The following is a 24108-nucleotide window of genomic DNA, read 5'->3' as shown; positions in this document are numbered from 1 at the left end:
CAAAAACACAATTTGAGCTGAAATTTTCTAAAGATTTTCAGTTACCATACTGGAATACTAATACCGATTTTTCCTTCTCTTTTTTGGGGGGTGGGGTGTCTTTATTTACATTCAAAGACCTGCATTAAAGGGCGTTAAGGCTACTCTACGTCAAATATTCAAATGATAGAAAGTGCCAGCATTATGTGTCTCTGTGACATTGTTTTTGCCGGCTTCTTCATTATGACATCTCTTGGGCTTTTTTTCTTTTAAGCTTCCTTTGATTCCCGGGTAGAATAGAAATGTGCAGTAATGAGAGATACAAAGAACTGAGAGAAGGTGAGAGAAGTAAAATAGACTTCACAAGCTACAAGGTACTTTTAATAAGAGGCAAAAATGAATAAAACTGACTTAAAGGCATACTAGAAAACAGTAATGCTAGCAGAACAAGAATAAATAAACCATAGAAGCAAAAGGATAAAAAGGGTAACATTTGTGTCAAATAGTGAGCGTTTTCATGACTGTTTGTGGGTTTTTTTCTTGCCTTTTTTTTTTCATCTTTTTTCCCCCTCCTCCCCGTTTACAATACAGCAGCCAGACCGAATCAGTTTGGTATGCCTGGGATAGTGCCACCATATGTTCCTTCTCAGATGCTTAACATTCCACAGACCTCACTACAAGCAAAACCTGTGGTAAGCATAGCCCTCTGTCCTTCTCCTTGGGAGGAACCTGCTGTGCTCATCAAATTAAAATCTAGGTGGGAAAGGTATATCTAACTTCTTTAGCATGGGCGTTCACTGATTAAGTCTGGAACTATAGCGATGGTACAGACTCTGGTAGAACAATTTTTGTGGATGTCCAAGATGGCTGAGATTTAACGTCTACCTTTGGAAAATGCCACTTGATTAAATATTGTATTTTGTTTTGGAAGAAAAGCCTTTTTGTTACCTTCACTTAAGAAAGATCACTTCATTTTAGGCCCAGCAGATGTCCAGTCAGGGTGGGGCCCAAGGTCAGGGTCCATACCCATATAGTCTCTCTGAGCCAGCCATCACCTTGGAAACAGGTGGAAAAAGTCTTTCTGAGCAGAACAACTACAGTAACATTCCTCACGAAGGAAAACATACACCATTGTATGAACGATCTTCTCCAATAAATCCAGCTCAGAGTGGGAGCCCTAATCATGTGGATTCAACCTATTTTCCTGCTTCTTCTACATCTTCGTCCTCCGACAATGATGAAGGCAATGGAGGTGCAGTGAAGTAAGTTTTTCATGAGGATATTTTCTTACTTGGCTTCTGTTAAAATAAATTTATTTTCCAAATCGTTCACCAGTATCCTTAAAGTAAGCAATCTGCATATTAGTGATATGATAGACCTTTAGAAAATAGTTTTATGTCACTATGACTGCAAACATTTCCATGGTTCACTCTAGTCACCTTGTTCCTTAACAAGCAGAAATCCAAAACCAAATAATGCTGGATGTTTTTCCACTTCTGCCCTTCTGTTTTATTGAAAGAAGGAGAGAGAGAGATTTTGGTAAATGTTATAAAGCCTTAGAGTTCTTTACTTTGTATAAAAGAAATATTCCTACTTCACAGTATAATTCATTAAAATTTCAGTAGCTAAAAACTATGGAACTTCACTGAACTTTAGTGTTTACACTTCTAAAATTTTGGCATAAAGTGGCTTTGCAAAGACACCTGGTGTGCGTGGCAGAAATTCACCATTTAGGACAGTGACTTAAGAGCCCTCATTGACAGGCTATGCGTGGAACAAAGCAGCAGTGAAATTGTTTGTGCTCTCTTCTACTAATGTGCCTTGTTTACTGCAGAAGTATTTCTGGCTTCCACTAGATCATATGTCTGTCCTTGGCAATAAAGTTGTGCAGGCTTTCATTTAATTACTGCTTGCTGACCTACAAAAAGGAAATTTGAACAGAGGTAGTTTGTGTTTACCTTTGTTTTGTTAGGTGTAGTGGCTTACTGTGTCAGAATCAAAGCCTGGGGCTTTAGCACTCTGATTGCCTCTAAAAGTTTGGGCTTGAGTATAATAGTATGTTACTAGGTATTCAATTCTGAATGTGTCTACACTTGTGCATGACGGCTTGGACTTTGTTTTTTTGATGCAGTCTGTCAACTTTAAATATTATCATGTGTTTTGCTTAGTAAATCGAATAAGTTTGCATGGCTTCCATGCAGTATAGAACTGGAAATGTGCCTGTTTTAGAAAACACAATATTTTTCAACTTTTTTTATAGTGTTGCCTTATGCATTTTATGCAATACATTTTGAATAAATTTAGAAACTGAAATCTAGACAGTGTCATTTATATCACTGTTTGTAGAAGTAGTCTTCTAATTGATGGAAGTTACTTGGCATAGTGACAAATATTTAAAGTTCAATCAAGAATTTTTCCTATATGAACATTATTTCGTCACTGTAATATACAGCTTTTAAATACAATCCAAATGTTGATATAGTGTAAATGAATAAGTGTCAGTATTAAAGTCTCTTCAAGACTTCTACAGATTGACATTTCTAATACATAGCATCCCGTAAAATCAGAGTCCTCTCTGGCCCATAGTTCCAGTAACAGTCACCAAGGATTTATCCCATTGTATCTTAAAGAACACTTTAATACTATGTTTTTCTTTATGTTGTCCTTCAGCCATGTCAGTGGGAACAAAATAGGCTGGGAAAAAACAGGAACCCAGTCAGAAAGTCAAACGCGTGCGGAGCTGGGAGACCAAACAAAGGTAATTCCTTAAGTTCTGAACATTACAATTTATTATTTTGTATTAAAGCTTTACAGCGAATTGAGTAGAATTTTCAATATTGATCTGTAAGATTTAGTGTAAACTTTCACACCTTTTTGTGAATTACAAAACAACAGCTTTAAAGTACAGTAAGACGTTTTCCAAGGAATATTGTAGCATATACATAAAAATGAAAATTAAATAGGACATGTTAGAAAATACTAGATATAACATAGAAGGAAACCAATAAACTTGTTTCCTCCTTAGCTAACAGTCTCATCCTTGGATATCGCTACCTGTGTTTACAGTAGTGCACTATTTTGATTTTTACTGAGGAGTATAGTAGTCTAAGTGTCCGTGGGTTCAGGGTTCATGTCATATAACTTGCAGTGTAGTGAGAACAGCTCTAACACGCTTGTCAATGTTAGCCACAGGCCGTTATAGGTGTGTTAAAGCTCAGCTGAGGAGTAAAAGTCCTTTATAACCGCCTGGTATGAATTTCACACAATACATATTAAAGTAGCTCCGTGGGACCAGTTAGAATGTATTGCTACTTAACTAAGTAAGGATGGGATAACTAAGCCCTTGATAAAGACTTAACATTATCCTATTAAATTTCTTCAAGATTTAGAACCATTGTCAAATCAAGAGTATGGTGTTCTGTATTCCAAGTTTGAACCGTGTTTAGGAAGAACATTCAAAGCATTTCCACTTAATATCTCTGCGTCGTTGAGATGGAACTGTACACCAACTGTTCATTTTGTGTCAAAAAAACCAGTCACGAGTTAGTTACGCTGTAGACAAACAGAACATTTTCCCTGTACCTTTGGCATAGAAATTCGAGTAAACTTGGGCTTTGTGCTTAAAATACCAAGCTGATGATTTCATCCATCAGTGGTTATTATTTTTGCAGACAACACCCCGTACGATAACTGTATCTGCCTGCGGATTAGTCACCGTATGCAAATGCTAATTTGACCTATTACATTCCTTTCCGCTCTGTATTGCGGGCCATGTATGAAGCCCGGCGCGTCCCAGCTGCAGCCCTGCGTGTGTGCTGCGCAGCCCGGTGTCCTGCAGAGGAGGGAAGCGGAGGGGGGGAGCAGCCGGAGCGGTGGTGGTGCCGCCCCTGCAGCTGGGCGATGGACGGGTGGGACACGCTGCACGGCCAGTCTGGCTGCCTGTCCTCGTACATGCAGAATTAGAGCTGTATAAGCAGTGATTAAACTTTGCAATAGATGTATGCATGCAGTCCAACTTAAATGTGTCCGGTTTAATGTATAAATGCTTGTGAGTTTTACTTGCCTATTTTTTTTTTTAATATCAAACCACTTCTTCAGCCTTCAGTAGCAGGAGAAGACAGTGGCATCTGTTGAGCATGGCAGGGAGGCTTATGAGTGCGTTTTGTAGATGAACTCATTTCCTAGAGAGATATATATTAACGATTAAAAAAAAAGAAATATTTCCTGAAGATTTCAACTGAATGAGCTATGTGAATTTCTGAGGTAATTTAAAGTGCTGAAAGACTAGCGTAGATCAGACAGGTAGCAGCAGTCTTGACACTCCTTTCACTTGACTTAAATGTCAAAATTCCTTGCTTGTAGTTGTCTCACTGTGTGATTATACATGACAAAGGTACGCTCATCTCATTTGGGTGGATGTATGTTACTAAAGAAAAAAAAATACTTTTAACTGTGGTAGTTCCTCAGCTTAGGTGTTTGAATACTGCTGGAGCAGATCCAGGAAGAACCAGCATTGCTATCATTTGGGGCTTTTTCTCTTCTTCCCTCTGTGCCCCCAGTAATGGGCAGTTTTGTAAACTTCTCTTTGTGGTCCAGTATCACTGACTTTTACTTGTTGGGGTAGTAGAAGATGGGCAAAAATCTTTAAACTGATAAAGAAATATATGTGATAATATAACACGGGTTTAATAGAGCTGTGATAGCTCACGTTTATAAAAAACATTCTGTATTAGTATACTGTGTTAGAAGTGTTCTGGTTTACAGGTTTTAACCATTTCTTCTGTATATTTTCATTTCTATAAATAAAATGAAGTCTGGATTACCAATATAATCTTTCAGTAACGTCCTTTTGATCGTGTGCTTAAAATGTAATCTGAAAATAATGTTGCCCCTTTGATATTTTGCTAGATCGTGTTTTCACTAATATACACCTTCCTATGGAAGGTTTTTGGAGGTTGTGTGGGGTTTTTTTTGTTTTTACATGCAGGTTTCTATTTTTCATAAGAGCCTGAAGTGAACAAACTGAGCTTGTTTGGGCCTATTTTTTGTTACTTGTTCTGTGGGATTTCATGGCTTCAGCAATGTATGTTTCAGCTTTGCTTTTAAAGTCTTATGAAGCATGTGAAATTTTCTACACAAATTGTGAAAATACTCATGCATGATTTATCATCAAGTGAACAAATTAAATTTCACTCTCAAAAGTTTTGAATATTACTGTAATAGTTTATAGGCACAAAACTAGTATGAATTCTTAAGCTAAAAACAGCTTTCAGTTTTGAAGACAAGCATTTTTAGGAATGAACTCTACTTTTTTGGTAGTATACAACATAAACATAGATACAACATAAATTCTTACGAAAGGCTTATTCACCAGGAGGTTTACAGTATATTTTTATGCGTCATGTTTTTTCTATGAATTTGTGAACTACATTTCTAGAAATGGAATAAAATGCCAGTTTAATCTTGCAGTCAGAGAATGTTGCCATTTTCTCTTACAATCTTCTCAGAGAAAATAATTTTATGTTAAAAAAGAAAAAAAAAACATGTACAAGACTTTTGTGTACAGACACTATATATTTTATATGTCTTTAAATTGAACTATAGTTTCTCCTGCTTCATTTAGAAACGCAAACGGGGAAGGGATGTGTTAATGGAAGTCTAGATAAATTATAGACTTTGTGACTGTTAGTTAACCTATTTAGTTGCTAGTATCTTGGAAATACTTAGTTAAGAGGTCATTCACATTTCATTAGGATGTCATCAGTCCCCCTTCTGCATTGTGCAATTAAAAATTAATAATTACTGTTGCTGTTAGTAAGTTAAAGCTTTACAATAATACTTATTTTTTCAGTAATTTGCTTCTGCTAGCAAACCATAGCTGAAAGTTTACATTTTCTGAAAATTATAACGTATTCTACATACTGGTACAACATAATGTGAAGATTTACTATCTTCATTGTGGGTGAAGGAAATTTGCTGTTTCTCTTGGCTGGTCTTCTGGTATGTTTCTGTACACATTCAAAAGCACTTTACTTTGTATGTTCTGTTATAGGCAGAAGGTTCCTCTAGTGCTTCTTCAGGAAGTCAGGCAGCTGATGTCAAAGGGAATCAAACCAGTAATCCACAAATCCCATGCCTGTTGTCAATGCCCACCAGAAACCACATGGATATTACTACCCCTCCATTACCTCCTGTAGCACCTGAAGTATTAAGAGTGGCAGAACACAGGCACAAGAAGGGGTTAATGTATCCCTACATCTTTCATGTCCTAACCAAGGTATGACATTTAAAAATTCTGTGCTGTGAAATAATGTTTCTGTAAAGATAATTGCACTTACATTTCTGGCTAAAGAGTATCATACATTTACATCCTTCTTAATGCTTTGAGTTTTGGTCCATTTTTAGAGCTTCTACAATTTTTTTTCCCTGTTTTCTAACTACTGATCTGGTCTGGTACATTGTTCCAATAAATATGAGATGACTGTAATTAGAAGTGTTTACTTACAAAATTATTCACTTTTCCTGAATATTTCCTACATATTTTTATGTCTCTATGCATGTGTGTGTATGTTTGTGTGTGTGTGTGGTTTTATATAGAGTCCACTTCCATCTAAAACCTCCTGCGTATGTGCTTTGGTGTCTGTGCCAAGTCTTTCCTATTTTCAGTGTTCAAAAATACTTAGATTGTTTTCCCTCACAATTTGATCCCTCCTATCCTTGGTAGCTAGCCCTGATAAAAACATAGCAGCTCTAAGAAATCCCTTTTGTATAATCCTAAAATGTAATTATAGATGAACTCGATGATGTTGGGAATTTTTGTTCATTTGAGTTTGGCAGAACATTTCTGATGCCTTTCTTTTTTTGGCTTGGCTATTTTATGTGCTAGCCTTCAAATCCCAGGTAAGCTGCAAGCATTTTCACACAGCCTAGGACTCTGTCTGCTCAGTGTGTCCAGTAAAAAAATCTACCTGAATGGCCACATGAGGACACCCTGAAAAGCAATGGGAGAGCTTCTTACAGAAATAAGCAGTGATAACCTGCTTCAGTGTCTGGAAGCTGCTGAAGTCTGCTCTGTGTTGAACTGGGAAGGAGCCAGAGCAGTGGTCTTCCCGCACAGCTCTGTATTTGACTTAATCTAGTCTCAAAAGACATAAGTTCATTGTTCCTTCTAAGTGCAAACAGATGAGTCCCACAACGAGACAACTTCAATCTTCTTCCTCTTTAGTATTGAAAACGCTTACTACTGATTCTCATACATCACGCCCATTCAATGTACATATTTGTACAGCATCTAGCAAAACGGCACTGTCCACATTCCTGTTAACTTGTATTCATCTTAAACATCCTCTTCGGGACAATAAGGACCATAGATGGGGATCTGAAATCCATAAAAAGAGAAGTTTCTGCATCAAGGTTGAGCTTTGGATTTCCTATTTCCCATGTGTTTGTTTTGCACCATAGCTTATATTGCTGTCATATTCTTATGCTTCCCTTCTTTATCGAAGTGGGGAAGAATCAAAAGGCATATGAAGACCATTGACGCCAGTTATGTTTCATACTTCGCCTACCCAAATATTCTTAGTACATTTAAATACTACTTAATATTTAATACCATATTTCACAATGGGAAGAAATGAATTAAATGCCTGCATTTGAGAAATCCACTCCCAAGAGAGGAAAAAAGTCAAACTACCAAAAATAAATTGGTACTACTTAAGACTGTTTTTCTTTCCCCACTCTCTGAAATGCTTTTGAACAAGTATGCACAGGCGACCTAAAGTATACCATGGGTACACTGACAGATATCTTGTTGTATACTTATGGGATTCTTTAGAAATTGGCACGTAGAGGTGTTCCAGGTTATGTTGCTGTTATGTATAGAGAGAGACCTTTCAGACATACCTTATACCTAAAGTAGCGTTGTCTGAGTTAAACCTGACAATATCCTAATGTAATCACTCCAAGATGTCACCTACAGTATTAATTACTGGGACAGTTTAAATGTTTTTTTAGTCGAAAGTAGCAAAACAGAGCGCTTGCTTGTCAGTGTTGAAAATAAAGGCTGGTATTTGGGAGCAATGCAGTGAAGTCAGTCATTTTCCAAGAAAATATTAACATGGTTGGATGCGCAGACACAGAAAGCAGAATGTTGCTGCTGTTTTGAGAGGGAATGTTGGAAGGTTCTTTCATGCTTTTTTCTGAAAAAGTATAAAATGCTAAAGCTTTATTTATATACATTCAAAACCAACCTTACTTACGTAATTCACAGTTAGGATTTTTTGACCATGTCTTCTCATAATGTTGTTGTTTACAGTGAGTCCCCAATACTGTTTCAAATCCTTGCGCCAAAAAGTCACACTGGTGTTTTTAAACAGCGTGAATATTTTTTAAAATAACTGTCTGAAATCTAGATCAGCTTCAAATGTGCTTTGACTATCTATATGCACATTACTGTATTTTCACATGTACTGTTTCACTCCTCAAAGTATCCATATTTGAAGACCAATATTTAGGTAATCCTCACCTACAAATAGTCCAGACAAAAAAAAAAGGGTGTGTGATGGAGAAGAGACAGAGGAGGGCAACAGGGATAATCAGAGCCTGGAGACTTACTGGAGGAAAGCAAGTAGATTGTAGGGTAATCCTCCTCTGCTGTTACCTTCACATATATAGATCCACATTAGTGCTGAATCACATTTTTCTTGACTAGATGAGGTTTATATTAGAGCTGGCTAGAGTTGCCGTGCATATGTAAATACTTTCTGTTCATTATAACATGTCCTATTTTTCTGCTTTCTTTCATGCAAAAGGGTGAAATCAAAATTGCCGTTTCTATAGAAGATGAAGCCAACAAAGACCTGCCTCCTGCTGCTCTCCTTTATAGGCCAGTTCGTCAGTATGTTTACGGAGTCCTGTTTAGTTTGGCAGAAAGCAGAAAGAAAACTGAAAGACTTGCTTTTAGAAAGAACAGACTTCCACCAGAATGTATGTACTGTAGAATCCATTCTTTATCTCTCTTCCCTTTGCTATGTTTTCATATCCATTTGTACCGTGATTTGAATGAGAATAGTCGCTAAGATTTCATCAGTGTAGCTAATGCTGGAGGAATTTATGGCTTATTTGATCCCATGGATAATAGAAAAAGATGTTCATCTGAAATCTTATTTCCTGTAGTAGTTCAAGAACTATAAATGTTACCATTTCAAAGCAAGCTCTGGGGTTTGTTTTTTAAAATGTATGCTCAAGCTGCTATCAGGCTTGCAGCAAGTAATGTCAGTTTGTGATGTAATTTTCAAAGTATATGGCACAGCTTGATTATAGGAAACTTCTATTCTGTGCATATGCATACACATTTGCATACTTTTTTCAAAAATGAGAGGTGCATATGTTAATTTACCCTGTCTTCCCCTCCATCTTCCCAAATGTGTAATTAAATGTACTTCAGTGAAATTTGCAAGTCTCTAGTATCTTTCGGGTATTGGCATATAACAACTTGGTTTAAAATCTGCAGAAGTCAGGTGTAATGAAAATAAAGATAAACCCGGGTGAAGACAGATTAAACTTCGGCAAACAGACTTGTCAAAAATCTTCTGCTAATTCAGAGGGATGAATGTTAATCTTCATATTAATCTGGAAGTTGTCTTTTTAAGTCGTCTGCTTCCAGGAATTGCTGTCATTCCAGAAAATTCAACCCCCTCATTCTGGAGTGTTTTTCTTATAATGAAATGCATACAAGGAAATGATTGAACTTTACAGTAGCATCTTACAAAGGTTAAAAGAATACTAAAGCATTAAGTGGATGGCGGCAGCAGCAGAAGTATTTATATATAGGAGTCTGCTGTTACTAGACTAAATTTAAGAATCAGATATTTAGAATGTATGAAAGCATCCTTCACAGTCTTCATGTGTAAAAGGATAAAAATAAGAATCAGTTGTAAACTTTATGTTCATTCCCTTTTCTCTTCCTATTTTTAATTGTGAAATAGTGAAGATGATAATCTTCCAACGATGTTTGAAAAGCTGTTTTTCTTAGGCAGTTATTTTGTGGGAATTAATATTTACCTTGCCTGAATAATATCTCAGCACACATATTGTCACAAACTTCTTAATTCTTTAAACTCACATAATATAGTAGTACTTCAGGTTGCAAGGTTATTTCAGGATAAAATAGTGAAGTTATTTGCAGTACTCATTTATCCTCAGTAGACTTCTGTCCTTAAAAGTGTACTACAATGTTTGTAGTGGTGAAGTAGCTGAGTGCTGAAGGTCTGCTTCAGTTTTCAGAATGTTTTTATCTTGTAAACCCAGAATGTTCTCTCTAGGCTACTGGGGATACCTATATAATCTCTATTTTCTCTTCTTTTATACCGCTTTTCTGAGGTTTATTCTCAACGGAGGCTAAGAACGCTACTGCTGACTTGGCTTAGTTACAGGAGCTCCGGCAAATCTTGCTGCAGGACACATTCAGCTACTGACCTACTTCTGTCTTAGGAGTGACCATGTTCTTAAAAAAAAAAATGAAAAAAAAGAATTCAAATGTCTGCCCAAAAGTTAGTTGCTTCACTGCAAAGCTAACAATGCTAGTAAAGATGGATTTGAGCTAAGATGCAAGCATGTGGCTTGAAAGGGCTGTGTTGCAGTAACACATTTATTTTGGTCACCTCTCTTACAAAGTAGCAAGAGTTGGGCAGACTGTGCAAGATGGAAAGAGAAAATAGTGTCTTAAGAGTAAGAGCAGATTTCTCAGATCGAGTAGTCACACTCGTTAGCCCTTGCTCACTTCTCTGAGGACCCAGGCTATATTGAACTAGTGATGCTGATTCTCCTTCAGTGTCTTAATTTTTTTTTGCTGCTCTCAAAAATGAATAAGTTATGAAACGCAGTAATTAAGACAATTAAGAGAGAATTTAAGAATTAAAAGACATTAAGAGAATGAGGAAATTAATTTCTAAAGAAATGTATATTGTCCTTAAGATTTATGTAGAGAGTTAATGAATATATTAATATCTAAAATCCTGTCATCTTTGTTGTACAAACCATAACACTGGCAACATAATAATTGTGCGTGAATAATTTGCAAGTATATTGCATGCGAGGGTTATAGGAGACTATGAAAGATACATAATAAACTGACATGTCAGTATTATTACTAAATAGATAGACAGCAAGGTAATGGATCTTTCAAAAAATGGATGACTTCCTGTCTTTTAAATCATTATGATTTTTATGTAGTTGAAAAGCCAATAAAAAACAACAGATCTGTTGGAAGAGGTAGTCAGTGAGGTTCTTCAGTGATAATTGATTATAAGTAATGCCTTTGCTGTACATGTCCTCATGTCTGCTCCCAGAGGATATGAAAAGCTGAATCACAAAGTTCTTAATTGTGCTTTTACTGCCAAGGGCACAGCTTTGGCTGTGCTGCCCTTCCTTCTGAGGAGATGGAAACTGAGTGTCTGACTTGCTCTTCTTTTCAAGCTCTGAAACAGGTTGTTTCCCATGTTCTGATAAATACATATGTGTAGATGAAACCATCTGCCTTTTCCACTCTGTGGAAAAATGCACACTTGTACAAGCTGTCATAACTCCTGGTTGGATCCAAAGGTTTGTTATTTTAAGCCTAGCCACCTTGTGATGTACTGTTCTCTATCAAGGAATTATTCAGCTGGTGCTGTTTCTGCCAAAAGGAAAGCTGCATCTTGGGCAGCAGCCCTTTTGCTAAATCAAGCACACTTAGCTCAAGCTGCGCTGTCAGTAAAGATTATAAGGTTAAAAATGAGGCTTGATTAATCTGCATTAGCTAGCTCATCTTCTGATGGTATTAGGTACCTCACACCTCACGTTCAGTTCGTGGAAAAAAATGCAAAGAGAATACCAAAACCACCTGAGCTGTAGTTAGCAACAAGGGCTCTAACAGACAGCTTCAGCATGCAGGATGCTGTTGCTAATGACTTTAGAGCCTGTAACAGCATTCACGTGTTTATCAAGCAGGTTACCCTAATGCAGATTGCTGCTGACCCTTTTTACTTGGGTTGACATTAAAGTGTCGTGAGGGTAATGTTCAAAGCAGATGTCAATATATTGTGCAGTTGCTTAGGCTACTTTGAGTATTCAAATCTGCTGATCAGCAGCAGGAGGAAGCTTAGTATGAAAAACAGTACAATTAGCACTGTGATGTTGTGGCTGAACACACTCTGATCCTGAGTGTTCGTTGTAGCTAATGTACTCTTCAGGGTAGACATTGGTTATCTCCAAGTGGAAGTCCTGGGAGGAAAACACAAAATGTTCCTCTGAGGACAGAGATCCTCAGCAGCTGAAGAAGACAGCATTTTTGGCAGCAGTCCCAGTACAAAGTTGTCATAGGTGTAAGAAATGCCCTGGAGAAATAAGTGGATATGGACAAGTCCTAGATGCATCTGTTATGTTAAATGCTAAATTTGGGTGAACAGTGCTACAGTTACTTGTCAGCTGATACAGCTGTAATTCATAGAATCATAGAATGGTTTGGGTGGAAGGGACCTTAAAGATCATCTAGTTCCAGCCCCCCTGCCACGGGCAGGGACACCTTCCACTAGACCAGGTTGCTCAAAGCCCCATCCAACCTGGCCTTGAACACTCCCAGGGATGGGGCATCCACAACTTCTCTGGGCAACCTGTTCCAGTGCCTCACCACCCTCATAGTGAAGAATTTGTTCCTTATATCTAATCTAAATCTACCCTCTTTAAGTTTAAAGCCATTACCCCTTGTCCTACCACTACATGCCCTTCTAAAAAGTCCCTCTCCAGCTATAAGCTGCTATAAAGTCTCCCCAGAGCCTTCTCTTCTCCACACTGAACAACCCCAACTCTTTCAGCCTGTCTTCATAGGAGAGGTGCTCCAGCCCTCTGAGCATCTTCATGGCCCTCCTCTGGACTTGCTCCAACAGGTCCATGTCCTTCTTATGTTGGGGACCCCAGAGCTGAACGCAGCACTCCAGGTGGGGTCTCACGAGACCGGAGTAGAGGGGGAGAATCACCTCCCTCAACCTGCTGGCCACGCTTCCTTTGATGCAGCCATGGTTGGCTTTCTGGGCTGGAAGCACACATTGCTGGGTCATGTTGAGCTTCTCATCAACCAACACCCCCAAGTTCTTCTTGGCAGGGCTGCTCTCAATCCATTCTCTGCCCAGCCTGTACTTGTGGTTGGTATTGCTCCAACCCATGTGCAGGACCTTGCACTTGGCCTTGTTGAACTTCATGAGGTTTTCACGGGCCCACGTCTCTAGCCTGTCGAGGTCCCTCTGGATGGCATCCCTTCCGTCCAGCGTGTCGACTGCCCCACACAGCTTGGTGTCATCAGCAAACTTGCTGAGGGTGCACTCGATCCCACTGTCCATTTCGCCAACATGTTAAATAGCACTGGTCCCAATACCGACCCCTGAGGAACACCACTCGTCACTGGTCTCCAATTGGACATCGAGCCGTTGACCGCAACTCTTTGAGTGCAACCATCCAGCCAATTCCTTATCCACTGAGTGGTCCATCCGTCAAATCCATGTCTCTCCAATTTAGAGACAAGGATGTCATGTGAGACAGTGTCAGATGTCAGATGCTTTGCACAAGTCCAGGTAGATGACATCAGTTGGTCTTCCCTTACCCACCAACGCTGTAAACCTGTTATAGAAGGCCACCACATTTGTCAGGCATGATTTGCCATTAATGGAGCCATGTTGGCTGTCACCAATCATCTCCTTATTTTCCTTGTGCCTTAGCATAGTTTCCAGGAGGATTTGCTCCATGATCTTGCCAGGCACAGAGGTGAGACTGGCTGGCCTGTAGTTCCCCGGGTCTTCCTTTTTTCCCTTTTTAAAAACGGGGCTTATGTTTCCCCTTTTCCAGTCAGTGGGAACTTCACCGGACTGCCACGACTTCTCTCTCCATGATGGATAGTGGCTTAGCAACTTCCTCCGCCAGTTCCTTCAGGACCCGCAGATGCATCTCATCAGGTCCCATGGACTTGTGCACCTACAGGTTCCTTGGTCTCGATCTTGATCTTCTCCTACAGTGGGCGGTTCTTCATTCTCCCAGTCCCTGCCTTTGCCCTCTGCGGCTTGAGTGGTGTGGCTTGAGCACTTGCTGGTGAAGACCAAGGCAAAAAAGTCATTGAGTACCTCAGCCTTCTCCATATTCTAGGTAACCAGGTCTCCTGTTTCCTTACAGAGAGGGCCCACATTTTCCCTAGTCTTGTTTTTATCCCCGACGTACCTGTAGAAGCTTTTCTTGTTTCCCTTGACATCCCTGGCCAGATTTAATTCTACTGGGGCTTTAGCTTTCCTAACCTGATCCCTGGCCGCTCGGACAATTTCTCTGCATTCCTCCCAGGCTGCCTGTCCTTGCTTCCACCCTCTGTAGGCTTCCTTTTTGTGTTTGACTTTGTCCAGGAGCTCCTTGTTTACCCATGCAGGCCTCCTGGTGTTTTTGCCTGGCTTCCTCTTTGTTGGGGTGCATCGCTCCTGAGCTTGGAGGAGGTGATCCTTGAATATTAACCAGCTTTCTTGGGCCCCTCTTCCCTCCAGGGCTTTATCTCATGGCACTCAACCAGGCAGGTCCCTGAAGAGGCCAAAGTCTGCTCGCCTGAAGTCCAGGGTAGTGAGCTTGCTGTGCACCCTCCTCGGTGCCCTAAGGATTTTGAACTCTACCATTTCATGGTCACTGCAGCCAAGGCTGCCCTTGAGCTTCACATTCCCCACCAGCCCCTCCTTGTTGGTCTGAACAAGGTCCAGCATAGCACCTCTCCTCATTGGCTCCTTTATCACTTGGAGAAGGAAGTTATCATTGATGCATTCCAGGAACCTCCCGGATTGCTTATGCCCTGCTGTGTTGTCCCTCCAACAGGTATCGGGGTGGTTGAAGTCCCCCATGAGGACCAGGGCTTGTGAACGTGAGGCTGCTCTTATCTGTCTATAGAGGGACTCATCCGCTCGGTCTTCCTGGTCGGGTGGCCTGTAGCAGACCCCCACTGTAATGTGACCTGTCCCTGCCCTCCCTTTAATCCTGACCCATAAGCTCTCGTTCGGCTCCTCATCCATCCCCAGGCGGATCTCCATGCACTCCAGCTGGTCATTGACATAGAGGGCAACTCCCCCTCCTCATCTCCCTTGCCTGTCCTTCCTAAAGAGCCTGTATCCTTCCATTCCAAACTCCAGTCATAGGAGCCATCCCACCACGTCTCCATGATGCCAGTAAGATCATAGCCCCGCAGGCGTGCCACGTCTCTAACTCCTCTTGTTTATTCCCCATGCTACGTGCATTTGCATAGAGGCATTTAAGGTGGGCCCCTGATGAAGCTGACTTACTGGCTGGAGTGGCTGGAATTCCTTTGTGCTGCTCTTCAGGTGCTCTCCTGCTGACCTGTGACCCTTCTCCAGGCTCTGGGCATCTATTGCTGGCACTGGCATCAAACTGGTAAGAGTGGGATGGATTGAGGTTCCCCTCCCCTGGCAACTTTAGTTTAAAGCCCTCTTCACCAGCTTGGCAGCCTATGCCCAAAGATGCTCTTCCCCTTCTCTGACAGATGGGCCCCATCAGCCCCCAGTAGACCAGGTTTCTCAAAGAGAGTCCCATGGTCTAAGTAGCCGAACCCCTGGCTGCGGCACCAGTCCCGTAACCATTTGTTGATTTGCTAGATTCAGCTGGCTCTTTCAAGACCCTTCCCTTTGTCCGGGAGGACCGATGGAAAAACTGCCTGTGCTCCAGAGTCCTTCACCGTCGCTCCCAGGGCTCTGTAATCCTTCTTGATACTCCTCAGACTGCTCCTGGCTGTATCACTGCTGTGAAACAGCAGCAGCAGATAGTAGTCAGTGGACGGTGCGAGGCTTGGTAGCGTCTCGGTGACATCCCCAGTAAGCAGCACACCTCGCTAGAGCGCGCGTCAGGTTGGCAAATGGGTGCCTCCGTGCCTCTCAGAAGAGAGTCGCCTACTCCTGTCACCCGTCATCCCCATACTGTTTGCCAGTCCTCTAGAGTGACCTTCACATCAAACCGTTCTGCAGGAAGCATGGTTACCTTTCCCATAATAACCATTACTTCGCAAAATTTTGCAGCCAGGGTGGATCTCCAGTGTGGCCTGTACAGGTAGCATGTTACTGACGACGGTAGGTTTTGAGAGCAAACTGAGGTACTCTTCCTGTGGCCTTAATCTCTTAGGGTCGTGGAGGTTGTCGTCCCCAGATTAAAAGCTTTGAACCAGATTTGAATGTTGAAACATAAGATTGCAGGTAGAAAACATAGACATAAAATATTCCCTTCTTCTAAGCTTGAGGTCTTTATATGTGAAATATATGTGAAAGAAACAATAGTGAAACATTTGTGTTCTGTACAGCTCTGTTTCTTTGCTGTTGTCTGCCGTTACAGGAGTGTAGGAGCTGAGGAAGTGGTCATCTGAGGGTGCTTAAATGTGATGTGCATATGGAGTTTGCATCTGCTTGCTTCTGCAGGGGCATCCAAACCGAGAAACTTGAGTGTAGCTAGGAAGGTCGAAAGGAGGTTGAAGGAAAGAAAAAAAGAACTTCAAAACCGCAAACAACTATTTTATGTCAATTGTCAACAGTTTGGGGTTTTTTTACTGCTAACAGATTAAACTGTTCTGCATAGTAGCCTCAAAACTAAGAATTTTTGGTCCAAAAGTATCTCTTGCTTCTGAGACCTAAAGCAATTAAACAAGTCTTTGAAAGCCTATGTAAAATACATCCTTTTATTTGTTCATGTTTACTGTCCCAGGCCTAAACAAGAAGTGAAAACTGGGGTGACAAGCTGTGCACAAATAACGGAGTAGCTCTGCTGGCTGTTAAAGTCCATCTTGTATAGCTTGGTGGCATATAAAAACTGGTAGCAACCAAAATAGAACATGATTTTGTAGTGAGGCTACCAACTAAATATATCAGAATATTTATTTTCATTGCTGCATGTTATCTTTGTAAAACCTATCCTGAGCTCTATGAAATGCAGCTATAATGCTAGAGTAGTTTGATTCCAGAAAAGCACGAGAGTGCTTTGGGATGTTCTGGAGCTTCTTTTTTTAATCCCAGATGACCTCTGCCATGGTTTGCTTGCCCCTAAATATAAAATCACTTGTAAGGCTGATGTCTGATTGCTGAAGGAGACTTTGTGGCTGTAAGGGCTATCCTGGCACCAGTAGTGCTCTCTTCACGATCTGCAACAGAAGGATTTCTAGCAGAACGAGCAGGTCTGTGCTCCTGCAGTGAATCTCTCTGGGCTGTAACCTGAAGCCTCACTAACAAGTTCCTTGAATCTTTCCACACTGCATAACTGGGCTCTGAGTTAAGAAGGGTGCAAGCAAATTTTGAGCTGTGTCAAACTTGGGGTCATTCCAAGGCCAAAGGTATCATTTCTCAGTCTTGACTTTTCGTTTTTTTTTTTTTAAACTTGTGTTCTGTTTTGGTTGCCTTCAAACATAAAAAAGGGAGATGATTTAGCAGCAATATAGAGTTGAACAGTCTTTGTTTTGATGTGGGTGAAAGGGAGCTTAACAGACACAAAAATACTAACCTCTTAATAGAAAGCAGTGCAGTAAATTGAAAGGCTTATGTAAAGTAATGTTGTGTAAAATTTTTAGGCAAAAAAACCCCAAAACCCAAACCCACCCATATTTGAGATCTTGTTCCATTGCAGTAGTTGAACGTGACGAAGTATAACGTAAGTTTTAAATTTGATTTGAATAAAATCACTAGGAACAGATTGTTCTTAAAAGACCACATATGGAATATATTTGTATTTATATACTATTTTTATTTCTCACTGTAGGTTTTTGATCAATGACATAGATATTTCAGGGGAAAATTGCATTTTCAAATTATGCTGTTTGTTTTAGAAAAATATATGTAGTTCCTTTATGTTGTATATTAATTTGAAAATATTAATGTGACATTGCTAGTGTACACTCGCTTGCATGCACTTACTTTGTATGTGATCACAATTGAAAGGTGGTCCATATAGAGTTTGATTTACCAATTCGGCAATGTAATCCAGAACACCAGTATGTATATCTATCGCAATCTCAAAGTGATGCTTTTTGGATCAAAATCTCTTGCATACAAAGTTTTAAATATACGCTGCATTTTAACTCTGAATTTTTTCTTTCAACTCTTGCCATTTTGTAGTTTCACCAGTGATAATTAAAGAATGGGCTGCTTACAAAGGAAAATCTCCTCAAACCCCTGAGCTGGTGGAAGCACTTGCATTCAGGGAATGGACCTGTCCTAACCTGAAGAAGCTGTGGCTGGGAAAAGCAGTGGAAGACAAGAACCGAAGAATGAGGGCATTTTTGGCCTGTATGAGATCAGATACACCAGCAATGCTCAATCCAACTAATGTGCCCACACATCTTATGGTGCTCTGTTGTGTACTAAGGTCAGTGTTACCTTAAGGTGAAACAGAATGAAGGAAAGGTTTTACCGCGTAATATTTCTGACATATTTAGCTTTGTATTAAACCGTGAGTATAGAAAGTGTTAATTCATATTTGCAACTAGGAGAGGGGGTTTGTTTCATTTGTGGAACATTGCTGCTGTGAGTCTTAAGAGCATGCTGTATATTCAACGTTTCTTTCTTCAGTCTCTAGAGGACTGAAGGGAGGAGAAGAAAAACCTTGTGTGGCAAAGAAGCCACGGTAGCATTTGAATTAGTCTACCCTTACTATACTGTAGGCTTCAACTTACTAAAAAATAACATTTGGGGTCTCAGAGGCTGCGTGGGTGAAGTTGTGAAGCAAAAGAGAGTTCTTCAGAGAACAGCTGCATAGCAGCTTATCAGGATGCGAAGTTCATGTGAATAATACTCTGCCTATGATGTGTTAGATTCCCTGTGTTAGAATTGCTCATCTAGTTGAGATGATGGTAACCAACAGTTGAAGTATTAATTCTATACTTCAGCTTTTCAAAGAGAAAGTCACAAGTCCAAAACACTTACCTGTTTAATTTTCAGATTGAAAATTGACTGAGGAATTGAGAGATGCTTACCTTTTTGGAAAGGTAATACGACTAGCTTACAAAAATACGACTAGCTTATAAATTTGGCAGAATCCAAGGTTAGAATGTTGCACATGAAAAATTTTAAGCCATTTTTGAGAGCGATAAACGCAAATTTGTCTTCAGTTCTATTGTACTTTGTCTTGCCTTTTGAGCCCTAAAACTCCTTTGTTTTTCTCCTTATGGAATAGAAAGTATGCAAAAAATATTCCAAATGGTGTCTTAAAGCAGAGCTCCTTATTCATTTGGACAGCATGTTTCTCTCCTGTGACATGTGGTATATTTAAATTGTTGTTCATTAAGACGTGATGAGCATAAAATTCACTGACTAGATAATTTTTGAGTAGTGCTCAATTAATGTTTCTGAGTTATCTGGAAACCATGTTCACAAAGTCCTTTTACCATTAGCCTTTTTTATAAAGATCATTAATCTTTATATTATTGTATTTTTAGATGTACCAGAATCCACTTATGTTTTAAATTCTATTTTGTCAGCCTGTCCTCCCCTTCTTCACTGGAAGCAGGCTCTTGCACAACTGATTCACAGCCAGTAGCTCTTCCATATGAATTTAAACAAATTTAAACTTCAAATCTATTTAGTGTTTTGGCCTTTTTAACTCTTCAAGTCTAGACAACAAAAAAAATTTTTTTTGTTGTTGTGTTCTGGCGACTTCTGATCAAATAAAATACCACTTGATTTACCTATTAAAGGAAGCTTCTGAATAATTATGGGCTTCCTCTGTAGGTATATGGTACAGTGGCCGGGGGTTCGTATACTTCGTCGCCAGGAACTTGATGCTTTTCTTGCCCAAGCATTGTCTCCAAAGCTCTATGAACCTGACCAGCTTCAGGAACTCAAGGTAATTTTAACTATAACTTTCATAATTTAAGAGGTTTATTCCCAGCTGATCCATATTGTTAACTGTAGTGGGTGATGTGTATGTGCCTGTCTCACTAAAAGCCTTCCATAATTACGTATACTTTCCAAAATAGTAGTCTTAGTATTTTAAAGTGTTGCAAAGATTGATAATCAGTTCTGTTTCACTGGTTGGATAGATAACTAAAATCTTAAATGTATTCTACGCTGCAGAACCTTTTTTCATAATTTCTTAAGTAATTGTCTCTTGGAAGTTTAAAACAAATGTGCTTCCATTAAAAAGATAAAAAAAAAAAAAAAAGAAAAAGAAAAAAAAAAAGAAAAAAAAACTTATTCCTTGTGTGGCTGTTCTTAAATACTAACATGGGTGTTTTTTGATGATTCAGCATTCCAAAGATTTTTGCAGCTAAGTATAAAAATGGAGAGACTTGCATAATCTTGAACGGAAAAATGCAGGAGAAAAAAAGGGAAAACAGTTTATTAATACTCACAGAATTGTAGAAATAATTATTTTGAGGATTTTAAAAGTTAAGATCTAAAAGTTTCTATTTTTTTCTAATACGGTAGTATTCTATGAAATAAATACTGCTAGCTAATTGATAGAGTTGTTTAGTGTGGTATCCTTACTGTAAATACAGAATGCCTGTCAATCTGTGCAACATCATCTTATTCTGGGGGATTTCCCTGTTCAACCTTCATATGCTCACAGTGAAATTTCCTCTTCTAGCCTTTGAGCTAAAATATACAAAACTTGGTTTTTGCTTTTACCTTGTTTGCTCTTCAGAATTTGTTCAGAACCTACTATGAAGTTCTCTGAATACAATGGTAGAATTTAGTCTTTTTTTTCTTTTTTTAAGCAAACATTTTTCTGAATGGAAATAGTTTTAGATACTTTTTTCTACATAATGTATCTTAAGCCCAATAGTGTATTTGATAAGTGGAAGCTATGGGAGGTGTTAGGACGTACAGGGAATGCACAGCTGGAAGTGATCCATCTTATCTCCTGTCTGCATTGATGATCAACATAGCAAAGGAGGTGAGGTGCTGATCGCCTCTTCATCACGCAACCTCATGTGGAAGAAGTAATTTCAGATAGTCCTTCAGGTACTGTAGGGCTCAAGTCAGGAAAGTCTAATGACCGGTTCTGCTCCCAGCAGTGCCTGGATACATGCTGTCCTTAGTTAAATCAGCAAGCAGAAGGCGGCACTTGTTTCCCAAGTTTGTTCATATTCACAGGTACACACTGCAGAGGGACACAGACAAAAGCAGCAATCCTAGCACCGCTCTTGTCAGAAGAAACAGTAATTAAGCTCACGCAGATTTCAGCTATTAGGCTTTTCTAAGGAGTATTTTGCCACTAATACCAAGTCTGCAAGAGCATTCTCAAAGCCAGCAAGTGACTGTTTCTCTTCTGTGGGTGACGAACAGAACCTGGCTTGCATTCCTGCATGTAGCACCCTGGCAAGGACTTCTCAGTCTCAATCTATAAACCAAATCAGTCTGCTCGTGGAAACCCAGCACTTAGCCGTGGAAGTATTAATAAATGTAAGGGGAAGGAAACAACTGAATCCACTCCAGAATCTGTTTGAACTTATCATGCAGCAAGTAGAAAATTCACGTTAGCAATCTTAATGGCAGAGCTAACAGAAAAACAAAAGCCTCTTCCCATATACCAAAGAATGAATGCCAACAACTTAAATAATAAATAAATAAATAAATAAAATCCAACAGGAAGAAATCTATTTGGCCTTTCCCTCATTGCTGAAAAAGATGTGAAGAAACACAGGATGAAGACAGCTATAATGAACACCTGATGAGTTCATGCAAGACTGCTTGTTTGCTTCAGCACTTAGGACTGGATTGCTGCTGACATGGATTACAAGCGCATTAGAGTCCTGAGAACAGCACTTTTGAGTACTCCTCATTGTGGGTAATTCCTTAAAAGCACCCTAAATGTAGATCCTGTCCATCAGGAGAATCATCCAGGTGTTTGCTGGAACTCCTTTTCAAGGTGTTTACTAGACGTTCATGCTGTGTGCTTACTGGGCCTTTCAGAACCCCCAAGATTCTGGTCCAAAGAAGATGACAGTTGTCTGTGTTGTATGAAGAGCAGTACCTTGTCTTCAGGGAAGCATGTGGCCAACCTCTGCCAAAGGAATGAACTGACAGTGAGTTATCCTGTATGTTCAGAAGAAATGTATGTAGCTCATCTGAGGTGACAAACATTGGACTCGACAGAGTACAGCGGAGAGCCTTTTAAAGTCTCATGAGAACCATGAGAGCATGGTTCAAGACATCTACCCCAAGCTCTTCTGAAAGTGGAGTACCTGTGGGTATGGGTGGAAATTCAGATGACAGTTTTATAGGCAAGACTGGATGCATCACAGAACAGCAATGTATCAACGACTTAGTCTTCAATGTTCATTTTCAAAACACAACACAATGAACAAATAACATCTAGGGGTAGAGATTTTGGCGAAGGTATCTATAAGAGTTATCAAAGTCTTGCCTCTATCTTAAGATTTGATGCAAAGAGGAGGAAACCCCACTGTGAAAATTGTTGGTCCTAGAGATCTAAGGAAGGAATTCCCAGGGAAAGTATTTTTTCCATTCCAACACAAAACGAAAGGCAGAGACAAGGCAAGTGATAAACAGCATACAATATTTTTAACAGAAATTGTTCTCCAAGTTTTATTTTTAAATCATACATGAAGAGTAATATGGATCATTTCCATAATATATGTTGGTTAACTGAAAGATGCAATATTTCATGCCATGTTGTTACTGTCTTCATATGAAGCAGCTGCTTCTCTTTTTGTTGAAGTCAGACAGAAAGAGCAGCTGAGTTTGAACCCAGCTGCATATCTGCAAAACGATCTGGATAGTCTTTTGGATCTTAAAGGTTGCTTATGCATAAGGAAGGTAATGTAGTTTAATTTTAAAATTTAATACCAAGGTCTTGAAAATGTTCCCAAGAAAGGGCTGATATTTTCAGAAGTATTTTAGAGAACACTAGTAGTGATATTTTCTTATGCCAGAGCTAAAAATATATTTACTGCAAGCAAATCCTTTCTGCTTGTACCACCAGCTATTATTCACTATTTAATTCTACCTTTGTGTATCGATCCTGCATCCTAAATAAAGCTGTTATATGCATAAACATTACTTCATTAATGAAGAGATGCATTCTAACAGCAAAATTTTGAATCAAGCTAATAGAAAATCTGCTTTAAAGGAGTTGGAAAGAAAATGTGGTACGTGGGAAGAAGAATTGAATGCTAACATTGAGCTCATTCCCGAGACTTTCTGCAAAATATCTCAGAAGCACAAGATCATTTGAAATAAATCTTTAGTGACATTTTCTACTGCTAATTTCCTATAAGTGTCTTTAAAGCTTTCCTGCTATAATGTGCTTTATTATTGTTTGAAAAACTCTGTACTGCATATTTATCAATGATCTTTAATGCAGCTAAAACCATCTTACATGGTTTAGACACCACATGCTACAAATTAAAGATGAGTATTTTACTTAAAACTTTTTACTGACTTCTTGATAATGAATTGAGTTAAAATATTAAAATATTAGAAACAATTTCCTGTGCTTTGTTTTTGAGAATATAGAGTTTTTTGGTTTTACCTCTCACCTCTAGACTGGATGGATGGGAACAACAGCCCTCCTGAGTATTGCAGTTTTGTATATACAGGCGATAGATCCTGGTGCGTTGTTCTAGTCAAACTGGCAATTATGTGTGAAAAGTCTGGACGACTTTTTAAAATAGCTCTGTTTTCAAGAGTTTTGAAAATAATGTAACTATTGGAATAACTTTGAATTACATCTAATTATCATCTTACTAAATTTACTTCTTTTTTTTTTAAAACAGATTGAGAATCTCGATCCCCGAGGAATTCAGCTGTCTGCTTTATTTATGAGTGGTGTCGATATGGCACTTTTTGCAAACGATGCTTGCGGACAGCCAATTCCATGGGAGCACTGCTGTCCGTGGATGTATTTTGATGGAAAATTATTCCAGACCAAGCTCATCAAAGCAAGCCGGGAGAAAGTTCCGCTCATTGACCTCTGTGATGGTCAGGTGTGTAGTTTCAGAAGTGTGACAGAGTATCAAGTGTGCCAAATTTTCAGAAGTGTTAGGTGTGGTTGGTTTATCAGTCGCTTACTTCTCGCATCATCTCTCTACTTTTAAAAGGGAAATATGAGGTGAATGGCTAATAG

At 39.4% G+C, this 24108-nt stretch overlaps 1 protein-coding gene across 7 annotated transcripts in view; it reads left to right on the top strand.

The window, feature by feature from the left end:
* The window catches only part of FAM120A (family with sequence similarity 120 member A), a 58663-nt gene that overhangs the window by 22086 nt on the left and 12469 nt on the right, over positions 1 to 24108 (top strand). For 5 of the 7 annotated variants that reach the window (XM_075159450.1, XM_075159451.1, XM_075159449.1 and 2 more), the window contains exons 6-13: positions 571 to 671; positions 958 to 1241; positions 2650 to 2737; positions 6032 to 6256; positions 8790 to 8964; positions 18135 to 18384; positions 19746 to 19860; positions 23759 to 23968. In XM_075159450.1, coding sequence (XP_075015551.1) covers positions 571 to 671; positions 958 to 1241; positions 2650 to 2737; positions 6032 to 6256; positions 8790 to 8964; positions 18135 to 18384; positions 19746 to 19860; positions 23759 to 23968 — 1448 coding nt within the window. Of the gene's footprint in view, positions 1 to 570; positions 672 to 957; positions 1242 to 2649; positions 2738 to 6031; positions 6257 to 8789; positions 8965 to 15274; positions 15294 to 18134; positions 18385 to 19745; positions 19861 to 21113; positions 21619 to 23758; positions 23969 to 24108 lie in introns of those variants that run through there. The other 2 variants (XM_075159454.1, XM_075159455.1) reach the window with 2 other exon arrangements.

This window comes from Calonectris borealis, chromosome 10 (genome assembly GCF_964195595.1).
Source record: "Calonectris borealis chromosome 10, bCalBor7.hap1.2, whole genome shotgun sequence".
In the NCBI taxonomy this organism is placed as follows: domain Eukaryota; kingdom Metazoa; phylum Chordata; class Aves; order Procellariiformes; family Procellariidae; genus Calonectris; species Calonectris borealis.
Note: the sequence above shows the minus strand (reverse complement) of the source record. Positions and strands in the feature narration are given on the sequence as shown.